This window comes from Macrobrachium rosenbergii, chromosome 21, assembly GCF_040412425.1.
Source record: "Macrobrachium rosenbergii isolate ZJJX-2024 chromosome 21, ASM4041242v1, whole genome shotgun sequence".
NCBI classification, from domain to species: domain Eukaryota; kingdom Metazoa; phylum Arthropoda; class Malacostraca; order Decapoda; family Palaemonidae; genus Macrobrachium; species Macrobrachium rosenbergii.
In genome coordinates this window covers 16,426,463-16,442,389 of record NC_089761.1, presented here as the reverse complement: position 1 = coordinate 16,442,389, position 15,927 = coordinate 16,426,463, and the positions used below count along the sequence as shown (strand labels likewise).

The following is a 15,927-nucleotide window of genomic DNA, read 5'->3' as shown; positions in this document are numbered from 1 at the left end:
ATTGTCATAGAAGTTAATTGTTCATTCACCTTGGGCCACTCATTTTGACGCAGGCAAATCTCATGATGCTGTAAGTATTCATACAATTTATGTAACGTGCTCCGCACATTTGTTTTATTTATTGTGCTTCCATTGGCGATTGTGTGCTTTCCGTGAGCAAAGGATTTATTCGTTCATTACAATGCAGACCAAACATTTGTACAAGAATTTCATTATTACTGACAGACTATGTTTACTTGTCATAGAAATATAAGAATTCAGTATTTGTTAATATTGTAAGCAGCCATGTAGAGATTAGGCTTAGAAGAAGAAGAAGAAGATTATGCAATCATATATATCATATTAAAAAGCCATGGATCCCCTTCTTGAAGGGGAGGGGGATAGAAAACGGAGATTGAATCCAACGCAAATAGGAAACGAATGATGGAAAGGAAACCCCAAGACTTCCTATATAAAATATGGAAGCAGTCCTGCAAAATGCACTCTACTTACATGAGTTACATGATTTTGCTGCTTCAGTCCTGCGAGAATGTTGCCCTGGGATTACTGTAATAAATGATATCTAAGTAATTCAGTCTTTCTCTAGTCTTACCATATTGCCGCTACCGGCCTCTGGAGCCCTTGATGTTAGTTAGTATGGAAGAGGGACAATAACGCCCCTTCGATATTGCTTAGGCCGCTAAGAACAGTAATTTTCTTATGACTGAATGATATTCAGTGGGTTGAATCTACAATTGTATGATTTTCTAAAAATAGGTATTTCGTCATCTTATATTCACGCTTCGTGTTGAGCAGCACACCCTGAAGGGAGAATTTTGATATAAAGTTCATTCTCAGTCACTTCCTTTGTATCTGATTTGGTCATTCTTACGTGATTATTTCATTCTTGTTAGCCTAATTAACGCTAACATCCTCGTCCGCTGAATTCCCTCATTCTTCATTCTTTCTCGTGGTTCGACAGTATTCATTCTTTGCTGTGGTACTTTCTCCTTTCTTCGTCATTATTCATTCTTCGAAGTTCTACGTTCTTCGTCATTCTTCTTTCTTCGCCGTTTTATATTCTTTTCCATTCTTCATTTTGGCCATTCTACGCTTTTCGTCATTCTTCGCCATTCTAAATTCTTCAGCATTCTTCATGACAAAGAATGTAGGATGCTACATTCTTTGTCATTCTTCGGAATTCTTCATTCTTCGTTATTCTTCATTCTTCACCATACTACACGTTCTTCATTCTTCGCCGTTCTAGATTCTTCATTCTGCGGTGTCCTACATTCTTTGTCATTCTTCATTCTTTGCTGTGCTGCATTCTTCGTCACTCTTTATTCTTTGCTGAGCTACATTCTTCGTCAATCTACACTCCTTGCTGTGCTACATTCATCGTCGTTTCTCATTGTTTGCTGTGCTACATTCTTCCTTCTTAGCTGTGCTACATTCTTCTTCACTCTTCATGCTTTGCTGTGTTATATTCTTTGTCATTCTTCGCTGTGCTACACCCTTGGTCATTCTTCTTTTGCTAGCTGTGCTACTTCCTTCGTCATTCTTCATCGTAACTGTGCTGCATTCTTTGCTGTGCTACATTCTTCATTCTTTGCTGTGCTGCAGTCTTCATCATTCTTCATTCTTGGCTGTCCTACATTCTTTGTCACTCTTCATTCTTTCCTGTGCTACATTCTTCGTCATTTTTTATTCTTTGCAATGCTACATTCTTTGTCATTCTTCATTCTTTGCTGTGCTACATTCTTTGTCACTCTGCATTCTTTGCTGTGCTACATTCTTCATCATTCTTTATACTTTGCTGTGCTACATTCTTTGTCATTCTTCATTCTTTGCTGTGCTACATTCTTCGTCATTCTTCATTCTCTGCTGTGCTACATTCTTCGTCATTCTTTATTCTTTGCTGTGCTACACTTATTTGTCATTCTTCATTCTTTGCTGTGCTACATTCCTCATCATTTTTTATTCTTTGCTGTACAACATTCTTTGTCATTCTTCATTCTTTGCTGTGCAACATTCTTTGTCATTCTTCATTCTCTGCTGTGCTACATTCTTCGCCATTCTTTATTCTTTGCTATGCTACGTTCTTCGTCATTATTTATTCTCTGCTGTGCTACATTCTTTGTCATTCATTCTTTGCTGTGCTACGTTCTTCGTCATTCTTTGTTCTCTGCTGTGCTACATTCTTTGTCATTCTTTATTCTTTGCTGTGCTACATTCTTTGTCATTCTTTGCTGTGCTACATTCTTCGTCATTCTTCATTCTTTGCTGTGCTACATTCTTCGTCAGTCTTCATTCTTTGCTGTGCTACATTCTTTGTCATTCTTCATTCTTTGCTGTGCTACGTTCTTCGTCATTCTTCATTCTCTGCTGTGCTACATTCTTCGTCATTCTTTATTCTTTGCTGTGCTACATTCTTCGTCATTCTTCATTCTTTGCTGTGCTACATTCTTCGTCATTCTTCATTCTTTGCTGTGCTACATTCTTTGTCATTCTTCATTCTTTGCTGTGCTACATTCTTCGTCATTCTTTATTCTTTGCTGTGCTACATTCTTTGTCATTCTTCATTCTTTGCTGTGCTACAGTCTTCGCCATTCTTCATTCTTTGTTGCACTATATTCTTCGTCATTCGCCATTCTACATTCTTCTTCGATCTTCACTGTTTACATTCTTCCTCATTCTCAATTTTTCACCATCCTAAATTCTTCCTCAATCTTCAATGTTTACATTCTTCCTCATTCTCCATTTTTCACCATTCTGCATTCTTCTTCAATCTTCACTGTTTACATTCTTCCTCATTCTCCATTTTTCACCATCATAAATTCTTCCTCAATCTTCAGTGTTTACATTCTTCCTCATTCTCCATCCTAAATTCTTCCTCAGTCTTCAATCTACACTGTTTACATTCTTCCTCATTCTCCATCCTAAATTCTTCCTCAGTCTTCAATCTTCACCGTTTACATTCTTCCTCATTCTCCATTTTTCACCATCCTAAATTCTCCCTCAATCTTCATTCTTTGCTGTTTACATTCTTCCTCATTCTCCATTTTCAGCATCCTACATTCTTTCTCATTCTTCATTATTAGCCATTCTACATTCTTCCCCATTCTCCATTTTTCACCAACCTACATTCTTCCCCATTCTTCGTTATTAGCCATTCTACATTCTTCCGCATTCTCCATTTATCACCATCCTGAATTCTTCCTCGATCTTCATTCTTCGCTGTTTACATTCTTCCTACATTCTTCCCAGGACGAGTGCCGTGACGTCGGAGCCGCCATGATCCTGGAGGTCCTGGATTTCCTGAAGTTTTCGGACGACGAGCGACTCAGGAAGAAGGTTTGGAGAGTTATAGTATGAAGCTCCTCTTGATGCGTTGTGTGTAATTTCTACGCTGCTCTTCAATTAAGCTCTTCAGGATCTCTCTCTATCTCGCTTGGTGAATTTTACCCTGGGAATGTACTGTACATTATCTATAGGGAGTGTAAGTTGCTTATATTGTCTACGTTGCTCTTTAATTCAAGCTGTCCAGGATTAACGTAAGTGCTTTTTTTACACAGGGAATGTTTTTTTTTCTATAGGAAGCGAGATGCTGACAGGTCGGTGCTACTTTGGCTTGTTATCTACGCGTCACCTACTCCCAGGTGCTAGTACTAAAAACCGTATGGTAAATATAAAGTAGACGGCCGCACGAAGATATCGTTCATTAATATAATCTGTCGACCACACAATATAGAAATGGTTGTAATATAATACTCTGATCCCCGAGGGGCTAGTACCAAACACGTCATCCAATGGAGCTTCCGCCATGTTTAGTACTAGCACCTCGGCGTAGGTGACACGTAGATAACAAGCCAAAGTAGCACCGACAGGTCTTAGTTTTTGGGCAATTTGGTTTCAAGATTATTGCTTAATCAGGTAATGCTGCAGAATCTGATAAGAATTTTATTTTTGTGTGTGAAGGTTTAGATAATTTCCGGTTTTGTCTTTTCAACGCTGCTGATAAAAATAGCATCTGTCTGTCACCAGTCTTAAAAATAACCGCCAAATTCGCTGAGGTCATTCATCCGCGTAAAATTTCCAGAAATTCCTGGTTCCTCACAAGTAATTGTTTAAACTTAATCAACATCTTAAATGAAATCCTGTAAATACAGTTAGTTAAGTAAAAAAAAAAAAAAAAACGGCAAACTCTTCTTATCAAAACGGTCACGATCCTCTTTAAAACGAAGATGAATCTGCAATAGTACGATTCGATTCTATTTCCAGGCCTCCTCCGAGCCGCCTTTCGCTGTTGTTTACATCGCGGTCATACTCCTCTTCTTCGCCGCTTCTGTCTTCGTAGTTTTGGTCAAGTACATGAGGAAAGAGAGCGAATCGTCCCGACTGGAGCAGTTCTATCAGAATTATCAGGACGGCAAACGGGCGAGGTGAGTGGATTGGCTGATTAGTGGACGAGTTATGCTTCTATATAGATTATAGACCCATATGGCCAGGAAACGACTGGATTATTTGTTGCAAGTTGATGACCTTGTTCACTTGTTCCAAGCAATTGCTCAGCCTTTGTGAATAATAATAATAATAGTGATTATTCAGAGCAAAAGGTTATTTAAAAGTTAATATCTTCTGTTCACTTCATACTTCCAGACTGGTCGTACGGTACGACACCGAGGGAAAGCCTCTGCCGATAAAGAGGGCACATTCCTCGGCCCGCCGAAGTCTTGTTGCTGTCGACATTGGCACCCCATCCCCGACGCCCTCAGAGGTGCAGACGCCCTTGGATACGCCGATTTCCTCCACTGCAACGGTACCTCCGATAGGACTCCTAGAACATGACTTATAAAGGATTGGCTGTCCTCAAGTTTTGTGCTTTTTTATTCAGCTGGAACAGCGTCATGCTGAAGAAGATATAACTGGCCGTCCTATCCAATTCTGTATTGTCATTTCCCGTCTGCATTTGCTTAAGCTTTATTATATGGATGAAGAGAATTGCAAATAAATTTTGTTTCTACTATTTCGTCGTGATTTTAGTCGACTCATTACCTACGATTTTATCACAATTTACCACTTCCTTTGTACAAGAATAACATGGACGCAATACTTGATAAGTTTGTTGGAAGAAGCGATATTGAAATTATAAAGACAACTGACTTAGTGAAATAACAAATTACAAGACCGGTAATTGCTGTTAGAGTAGATACCATGCCGGACGAGGTGACGAAGAGACGCTGGCGATGGTAAAGTGAAAGAAAGAAGGAAAATACCAGTTCAAGTCTGGCATATCTGAATGTGTGATTCTTCAATTGATTGGACACGAATAAATCGCCATGAAGTATTGGATTCAAAATGATACTCCATTGTTCACGCTATTCCTTTTGAGAGAGAGAGAGAGAGAGAGAGAGAGAGAGAGAGAGAGAGAGAGAGAGAGAGAGAGTTCTTATAATCCAGTGGCGATTCTGCTTTTTTTTTTGTTTGGTCAAAAGCGGCCAAGCTGTTCATAATAAATAATCACATCGCGATCTTATAAGTGAGTAAATATTCCAGTGTGTAGGGTATACTTATTTAAAACAATCCTTATGGATAAAGTAAGTTAACAACCTCACCAGCTCTTCAAAAGAAATTCTAAATAAAAATTTAACTAAAAAAAAACTTACGTGCTGTGTTCACGGGACGGCCTTCACCTTCCACGTTACGTAGAATGGACCATTTTTAGGTAATGCTGTATATGTGAAAAATTCGATTAAATAGAATGCAAAAGTCATCCACGTACGCACATGCACATCAACACTCACTGCACAGCCACATTGCGACTACTGGCATCTGTCGCTATGTAGATTATTAACAAAACATTGATCGTTAAGTTGGAATTTGTGGTGCGAAGATACGCAAAGGTTTGCAAAGCTTTCCTTTCCATTTTCTTTCACTCTGCGCAAGTTATCGTTAGTACGAGCGCTATTTTTAGTTGCTTGGTGCTAACTTTATTCACGCTATTGTTGGCTGGTCATAACTTTATTCACGCTCAAGTCGCTTTGTTCTAGCTTTATTCACGATTTCGTGGCTTTTCCTGGCTTTATTCACTCTTTCGAACCTTGGTTGTAGCTTTTTTGAACCTTTCGTCGATTGGTCCTGCCTTTGTTCCGTCTGTTCTTTGAAATACTGTCCCTCTGATACTCTTTGCCACTTAGGACACCATTCGAGTAAAGTCGTCGAAAGTGGACGCTACAAGTTGTTGATATCGTTTTGAAATTGTAACAGCAAATTTGTAACAGACCTCTGGAGTCTGGAATTGATGGCAATGGGACACAGGAAGACCCCGGAGAGCCAAGCGAGTGAGCGTTTGCTAAAAATTCCCTATTTTTCTCTTTTGATATATTTTTTCTTCGGAGAATTCTCATTTTTACTTGAACTATATTTGTTTTCACGCGAATGGGGACCATCGTTTCTCCTGTTTTTCAGATAATTCAATTTTACCTCACTCGGCATGGTATCTACTTCTAAATACTCGGCATGGTATCTACTTCCAAATACTCGGCATGGTATCTACTTCCAAATATTCGGCATGGTACCTACTTCCAAATACTCGGCATGGTATCTACTTCTAAATACTCGGCATGGTATCTACTTCCAAATACTCGGCATGGTATCTACTTCTAAATGCTCGGCATGGTATCTACTTCCAAATACTCGGCATGGTATCTACTTCCAAATACTCGGCATGGTATCTACTTCTAAATACTCGGCATGGTATCTACTTCTAAATACTCGGCATGGTATCTACTTCCAAATACTCGGCATGGTATCTACTTCCAAATACTCGGCATGGTATCTGCTTCCAAATACTCGGCTTGGTATCTACTTCCAAATACTCGGCATGGTATCTACTTCCAAATACCCGGCATGGTATCTACTTCCAAATACTCGGCATGGTATCTACTTCCAAATACTCGGCATGGTATCTACTTCCAAATACCCGGCATGGTATCTACTTCCAAATACTCGGCATGGTATCTACTTCCAAATACCCGGCATGGTATCTACTTCCAAATACTCGGCATGGTATCTACTTCCAAATACCCGGCATGAGATCTACTTCCAAATACTCGGCATGGTATCTGCTTCCAAATACTCGTCATGGTATCTACTTCCAAATACCAGGCATGAGATCTACTTCCAAATACTCGGCATGGTATCTGCTTCCAAATACTGGGCATGGTATCTACTTCCAAATACCCGGCATGGTATCTACTTCCAAATACTCGGCATGGTATCCTCTTCCAAATACCCGGAATGGTATCTACTTCCAAATACTCGGCATGGTATCTACTTCCAAATGCTCGGCATGGTATCTACTTCCAAATACCTGGCATGGTATCTACTTCAAATGCTCGGCATGGTATCTACTTCCAAATACTCGGCATGGTATCTACTTCCAAATGCTCGGCATGGTATCTACTTCCAAGTACTCGGCATGGTATCTGCTTCCAAATACCCGGCATGGTATCTACTTCCAAGTACTCGGCATGGTATCTACTTCCAAATGCCCGGCATGGTATCTACTTCCAAATAATCGGCATGGTGTCTGCTTCCAAATACCTGGGATGGTATCTACTTCCAAATACCCGGCATGAGATCTACTTCCAAATACTTGGCATGGTATTTGCTTCCAAATACTGGGCATGGTATCTACTTCCAAATACCTGGCATGGTATTTACTTCCAAATACCCGGCATGGTATCTACTTCCAAATACCCGGCATGATATCTATTTCCAAATGCTCGGCATGGTATCTACTTCCAAATGCTCGGCATGGTATCGATATGCTTCCAAATACCTGGCATGGTATCTACTTCCAAATACTCAGCATGGTATCTTCTTCCAAATACCTGGTATGGTATCTACTTCCAAATGCTCGGCATGGTATCTACTTCCAAATACTCGGCATGGTATCTACTTCCAAATACTCAGCATGATATCTACTTCCAAATACTGGGCATGGTATCTACTTCCAAATACTCGGCATGGTATCTACTTCCAAATACTCAGCATGGTATCTACTTCCAAATACTCAGCATGATATCTACTTCCAAATACTCGGCATGGTATCTACTTCCAAATACTCGGCATGGTATCTACTTCCAAATACTCAGCATGGTATCTACTTCCAAATACTCGGCATGGTATCTACTTCCAAATACTCAGCATGGTATCTACTTCCAAATGCTCGGCATGGTATCTTCTTCCAAATACCTGGTATGGTATCTACTTCCAAATGCTCGGCATGGTATCTACTTCCAAATGCTCGTCATGGTATCTACTTCCAAATACCATGCATGAGATTTACTTCCAAATACTCAGCATGGTATCTGCTTCCAGATACCCGGCATGTTATCTACTTCCAAATACCCGGCATGGTATCTACTTCCAAATACTCGGCATGGTATCCTCTTCCAAATACTCGGAATGGTATCTACTTCCAAATACTCGGCATGGTATCTACTTCCAAATACTCGGCATGGTATCTACTTCCAAATGCTCGGCATGGTATCTACTTCCAAATACCTGGTATGGTATCTACTTCCAAATGCTCGGCATGGTATCTACTTCCAAGTACTCGGCATGGTATCTACTTCCAAATACCCGGCATGGTATCTACTTCCAAGTACTCGGCATGGTATCTACTTCCAAATGCCCGTCATGGTGTCTGCTTCCAAATACCCGGCATGGTATCTACTTCCAGATACCCGGCATGAGATCTACTTCCAAATACTTGGCATGGTATTTGCTTCCAAATACTGGGCATGGTATCTACTTCCAAATACTCGGCATGGTATCTACTTCCAAATACCCGGCATGGTATCTACTTCCAAATACCCGGCATGATATCTACTTCCAAATGCTCGGCATGGTATCTACTTCCAAATGCTCGGCATGGTATCTACTTCAAAATACCCGGCATGGTATCTACTTCCAAATACTCGGCATGGTATCTACTTCCAAATGCTCGGCATGGTATCTTCTTCCAAACACCTGGCATGGTATCTACTAGGGATTGTTTCCCGGGATCCCGAGATCCGGGGATCCCGGGTTCCCGTTGCTTTTTTGTCCGGGAAAATTCCCGAGATTTTATTTTTCTTCCCGGGAAATCTCGGCCTCTCTTAAAATATGTGCGAACGAAAAAAAATAATACATTTTCAATAATTAGCAGCTATTGCCGCAGGAGAAGTGTACCTAACACTGTTCTAAACATTTTTCATACCTAACACTGTTCTAAACGTATTTCGTACGTGTAGGCTATGTCTGAAATCTGGGCTGTGAGGCAGCCTGAGACGGGTGAGTTGCTTCAGTTACTCGTCAACTTCTGAGTTATTGTTTCGCTCACTTGAGCTCTACTAAAAGTGCTGTGAATTTTTTTATATAAATTTTGCAACCTTTCCTTCTCACAATGTCAGAGAAAGATAAACATAAAACATTTTGTATGGGAATACTTCGACAGACGTATTAGTATGTCTTCTAAGGAAGTTACTGATGAAGCACAATGCAAAAAGTGTGCTGCTGTAATAAAGTGTACAGGTGGTTCGACAAGTGGTTTGCTTCGGCATCTAAAAAGCAAACACAATCAGATGTCACTAATGAAACACAATCTGCTAGTTCTTCAAAGCGTTTCAAGAGTGCTTATTCTCAGGCTCAGCCCACACTGCACAGTTTCGTGAAGAAAAACACTAGAGAAGAAATGGTAGCTAAACTTGTAGCCTTAGATGGTTTTCTTCCCAGTGCCGTCTGTAAAAGAGAATTTATCAGTCAAGCCTTCAGTGATAAAGGTATGCTTCTTCCAAAAAATCCGAATCATGTTATGCAATTAGTATATAAACATATGAAATTGCAAAAGATGTTGTTATGGTGGAAATGCAACGATCTTTGAAGAGTGGAAAGAGGTTCAGTCTGTCATTGGATGAATATTCCTCTCTTCAAAACAAAAGATATCTGAATATTAATATTCATCAAGATAAAGCTAAATTTTGGAACTTGGGAATGGTAGCAATTAATGGACGCATGACTGCTGAAAAAGCTGTTGAAGAAGTAGAAAACAAACTGTCTGAGTTTAGTTTATCCCTAAGTAGGCATATTGTTGCAGTTGTTACAGATGGGGCGAGGGTTATGGGAAAATTTGGACGGTGTGTTGACTGTGAACATCAGCTGTGCTATGCACATGCTATACATCTTGCTGTTTGTGATGTTTTATACAATAAGCAGACAGTTCATGAAACCGACGTTACAGAAGTGGAGTCAAGTGCCGAAACTGATGCTGAAGAATTAGAAGCGGATGATTGTCAAGAAACAGAAGATTTAAGATCTGGCATAAACATTGAATATGGTCAGAATGAAGAACAAGCCGCAAGTCACATCAGGAGCGATCTGGTTTCAAATGCAGTTAATGTAGCTACTGCCATTGACAAAGTGAGAAAGATTGCTCGCATAATTCGCAAGTCTCCAGTAAAAAACGATACTTTGCAGACTTATGTAAAATCTGAAAATCGTGAAAGTATTCACCTGTTACTTGATTGCAAGACAAGATGGAATAGTTTAGTTGCTATGCTTGAACGATTCTTAGACCTGAGGTCTCCAGTAGAAAAAACATTGATTGACTATAAAATAAATAACCCTTTAAGTGAAGCAGAGTAAGTTGCACGCGCTGCTATCGTTCGTGCTTTGAAACCTATCCAGTTAGGCTCTGAGAAACTTTGTAGTCGAGATGTGACACTTCTTAGTGCTGAAGGAGTTTTTTCTTTCACCATTGAGGAACGTCATGAACAAAACTCTGCCTTTTCATTGAAATTGAAAGAAGCATTAATATCTAGACTAAACGAAAGAAGGCAAAAAACACTTATTGGGTTACTAAAATACATGGAAAATGGGATAATGTATTCTAAAGAAAGCCGATCATCAGGAAACACTGATTTAGAAGCACTGCCAGCGTAAAGTGTTCTTTTGTCTGCAGCAAAACGACTTCTTATTCGCCTTTATGACGACAACAGTGACGAATCCGAAGAAGAAGGGCTGTCTCAGTCAGCTGACCCAAATCAAAGCCGAACAGCAACGCTGTTCGAGAAATTAGAGGGAGCCATAAAAAAAGAAACAGAGTGCATCCCCAAAACAACCCAAAAAGTCAGGCGATTAGCAGGAGCGTAACTGAAGAGTTTGAAATTTTTGAAGCAACTGGAGAAAAGACAGCAAACATAACAAAGATAACAACTGCATTAGAATCTATACCACCCACATCTGTCGAAGTAGAAAGAGCTTTTTCAGCTGTAGGACTGTTTATCACGAGACTTAGAACTCGTCTAAGTGATAAAAGTGTAAATTGTTTGAGTTTTCTACGTGCATATTTCAAGTCAAAGTAGTTTGTAGTAAGAGCTGGAAGCAAATTTATTAATTTCCTACTTTTGTTATTTTATCAGAAAAGCGTTATATGAATATATAGTTTTCTTGTTGTTGTTTTTATATAACTGCCATAGAGGCAGGTTTCATGTAAGTTTACGCTTTTCGGTGTCGTTTGAAGACAGTCATTTTGATTTAAGAATTTTGTTATTTGTAATGAACATTAATCAATTTTCTTTCACCAGGTTTATATTACAAAAGCATGTGATCGTATACAGTCCTTTTGATTTAAAAATTTTGTTATTTGTAATGAACATTGATCATTTTTCTTTCACCAGGGTTATATTACAAACGTATGTGATCGTATAAGATATTTTCATATAATTTGTAAAAAGATATGCCAGTTTCTTATCTTATTTCAGGAGCAACTACTCTGCATAAAATTGAGTGTTTAACCAGTCTTAATCTTCTGCCTGTTAATTTCATTGAATGCTTCTTTTTTGCATTATATATTTTGGATATATCTTTTCCAATGTTTTAAGAATAAATAAATAAGCACGTGCTATGAGTCTTGCAATATTTCATTCCTAAAATACAAAAATAAATTTTTTTTATGAAATCCAGGGATTTCTCGGGATTTTCCCGGGATCCCGGGAAAACACTAACCTTTTCCCGAAATCTCGGGAGTAGGAAAAGTGTCTTAAATGACAATCCCTAGTATCTACTTCCAAATGCTCGGCATGGTATCTACTTCCAAATACTCGGCATGGTATCTACTTCCAAATGCTCGGCATGGTATCTACTTCCAAGTACTCAGCATTGTATCTACTTCCAAATAACCGGCATGGTATCTACTTTCAAGTACTCGGCATGGTATCTACTTCCAAATGCCCAGCATGGTATCTACTTCCAAATACCCGGCATGGTATCTACTTCCAAATACCCGGCATGGTATCTACTCCCAAATAGCCGGCATGGTATCTACTTCCAAATACCCGGCATGGTATCTACTCCAAATGCTCAGTATGGTATCTACTTCCAAATACTCGGCATAGTATCTGCTTCCAAGTACTCGGCATGGTATCTACCTCCAAATACCCGGCATGGTATCTACTTCCAAATACTAGGCATGGTATCTACTTCCAAATACTCGGCTTGGTATCTACTCCCAAATACCCGGCATGGTATCTACTTCCAAATACCTGGCATGAGATCTACCTCCAAGTACTCGGCATGGTATCCGCTTTCAAATACGGGGCATGGTATCTACTTCCAAATACTCGGCATAGTATCTATTTCCAAATAATTGGCATGGTATCTAATTCTAAATACCCGACGTGGTATCTACTTCTAAATACCCGGCATGAGATCTACTTTCAAACACTTGGCATGGCGTCTGCTTCCAAATACCCGGCATGGTATCTACTTCCAAATACTCGACATGATATCTACTTCAAAATACCTGGCATGGTATCTACTCCCAAATACCGGCATGATATCTACTTCCAAATGCTCGGCATGGTATCTACTTCCAAATACCCGGCATGGTATCTACTTCCAAATACCCGGCATGATATCTACTTCCAAATGCTCGGCATGGTATCTTCTTCCAAATACTCGGCATGGTATGTACTTCCAAATACCTGGCATGGTATCTACTTCGAAATGCTCGTCATGGTATCTTCTTCCAAATACTCGGCATGGTATCTACTTCCAAATACCCGGCATGATATCTACTTCCAAATGCTCGGCATGGTATCTACTTCCAAATACTCGGCATGGTATCTACTTCCAAATACCTGGCATGGTATCTACTTCAAAATGCTCGTCATGGTATCTTCTTCCAAATACTCGGCATGGTATCTACTTCCAAATACCCGGCATGGCATCTACTTCCAAGTACTCGGCATGGTATCTACTTCCAAATGCCTGGCATGGTATCTACTTCGAAATGCTCGTCATGGTATCTTCTTCCAAATACTCGGCATGGTATCTACTTCCAAATACCCGGCATGATATCTACTTCCAAATGCTCGGCATGGTATCTACTTCCAAATACTCGGCATGGTATCTACTTCCAAATACCTGGCATGGTATCTACTTCGAAATGCTCGTCATGGTATCTTCTTCCAAATACTCGGCATGGTATCTACTTCCAAATACCCGGCATGATATCTACTTCCAAATGCTCGGCATGGTATCTACTTCCAAATACTCGGCATGGTATCTACTTCCAAATACCTGGCATGGTATCTACTTCGAAATGCTCGTCTTGGTATCTTCTTCCAAATACTCGGCATGGTATCTACTTCCAAATACCCGGCATGATATCTACTTCCAAATGCTCGGCATGGTATCTACTTCCAAATACTCGGCATGGTATCTACTTCCAAATACCTGGCATGGTATCTACTTCGAAATGCTCGTCATGGTATCTTCTTCCAAATACTCGGCATGGTATCTACTTCCAAATACCCGACATGGCATCTACTTCCAAGTACTCGGCATGGTATCTACTTCCAAATGCCTAGCATGGTATCTACTTCCAAATACCTGGCATGGTATCTACTTCCAAATATCCGCCATGGTATTTGCTTCCAAATGTTCGGCATGGTATCTACTTCCAAATGCTCGGCATGGTACCTACTTCCATATACCCGGCATGGTATCTCCTTCCAAATGCTCGGCATGGTATCTACTTCCAAATACTCAGCATGGTATCTACTTCCAAGTAATCGGCATGGTATCTACTTCCAAGTACTCAGCATGGTATCTACTCCCAAATGCCCAGCATGGTATCTACTTCCAAATACCTGGCTTGGTATCTACTTCCAAAGACTTGGCTTGGTATCTACTTCCAAATACCTGGGTTGGTATCTACTTCCAAATACCCGGCATGAGATCTACTTCCAACTACTCGGCATGGTATCTGCTTCCAAATACTGGGCATGGTATCTACTTCCAAATACTCGGCATGATATCTACTTCCAAATACCCGGCATGGTATCTACTTCTAAATACCCGGCATGGTATCTGCTTCCATATACTGGGCATGGTATCTGCTTCCAAATACTCGGCATGGTGTCTGCTTCCAAATACCCGGCATATCTACTTCCAACATGGTGTCTGCTTCAAATACCCGGCATGAGATCTACTTCCAACTACTCGGCATGGTGTCTGCTTCCAAATACCCGGCATGAGATCTACTTCCAACTACTCGGCATGGTGTCTGCTTCCAAATACCCGGCATGAGATCTACTTCCAACTACTCGGCATGGTATCTGCTTCCAAATACTGGGCATGGTATCTACTTCCAAATACTCGGCATGATATCTACTTCCAAATACCCGGCATGGTATCTACTTCTAAATACCCAGCATGGTATCTGCTTCCATATACTCGGCTTAGTATCTACTTCCAAATACTCAGCATGGTATCTATTTCCAAATACTTGCATGATATCTAATTCTAAATACCCGGCATGAGATCTACTTCCAAATACTCGGCTTGGTGTCTGCTTCCAAATACCTGGCATGGTATCTACTTCCAAATACTCGGCATGGTATCTACTTCCAAATACCTGGCATGGTATCTACTTCCAAATACCCAACATGATATCTACTTCCAAATACCCGGCATGGTATCTACTTCTAAATACCTGGCATGGTATCTGCTTCCAAATACATGGCATGGTATCTACTCCCATATACTGGGCTTGGTATCTACTTCCAAATACTCGGCATGGTATCTATTTCCAAATACTCGGCATGGTATCTAATTCCAAATACCCAGCATGGTATCTATTTCTAAATACCCGGCATGAGATCTACTTCCAAATACTCGGCATGGTGTCTGCTTCCATATACCCAGCATGGTATCTACTTCCAAATACTCGGCATAGTATCTACTTCTAAATACCAGGCATGGTATCTGCTTCCAAATACCCGGCATGGTATCTACCCCCATATACTCGGCTTGGTATCTACTTCCAAATACTCGCATGGTATCTATTTCCAAATACTCGGCATGGTATCTAATTCTAAATACTCAGCATGGTATCTACTTCTAAATACCTGGCATGATATCAACTTCCAAATACTTGGCATGGTGTCTGCTTCCAAGTACCCAGCATGGTATCTACTTCCAAATACTCGGCATGGTATCTACTTCCAAATACCCGGCATGGTATCTACTTCCAAATACCCGGCATGATATCTACTTTTAAATGCTCGGCATGGTATCTACTTCCAAATACTCGGCATGGTATCTACTTCCAAATACTCGGCATGGTATCTACTTCCAAATATTCGGCGTGGTATCTACATCCAAATATTCGGCATGGTATCTACTTCTAAATGTTCGGCATGGTATCTACTTCCAAGTACTCGGCATGGTATCTACTTCCAAATGCTCTGCATGGTATCTACTTCCAAGTACTTGGCATGGTATCTACTTCCAAATGCTCGGCATGGTATCTACTTCCAAATGCTCGGCATGCTATCTACTTCCAAATGCTCGGCATGGTATCTACTTCCAAATACCCGGCATGGTATCTACTTC

At 40.3% G+C, this 15,927-nt stretch overlaps 1 protein-coding gene across 1 annotated transcript in view; it reads left to right on the top strand.

The window, feature by feature from the left end:
• The window catches only part of LOC136849715 (uncharacterized), a 15,428-nt gene extending 10,423 nt beyond the window's left edge, over window positions 1-5,005 (top strand). The window contains exons 3-5 of the mRNA XM_067123088.1: window positions 3,247-3,333; window positions 4,261-4,421; window positions 4,639-5,005. Coding sequence (XP_066979189.1) covers window positions 3,247-3,333; window positions 4,261-4,421; window positions 4,639-4,834 — 444 coding nt within the window. The 3' untranslated portion in view covers window positions 4,835-5,005. The remainder of the gene's footprint in view (window positions 1-3,246; window positions 3,334-4,260; window positions 4,422-4,638) is intronic.
• Window positions 5,006-15,927: the final 10,922 nt, after the last annotated feature.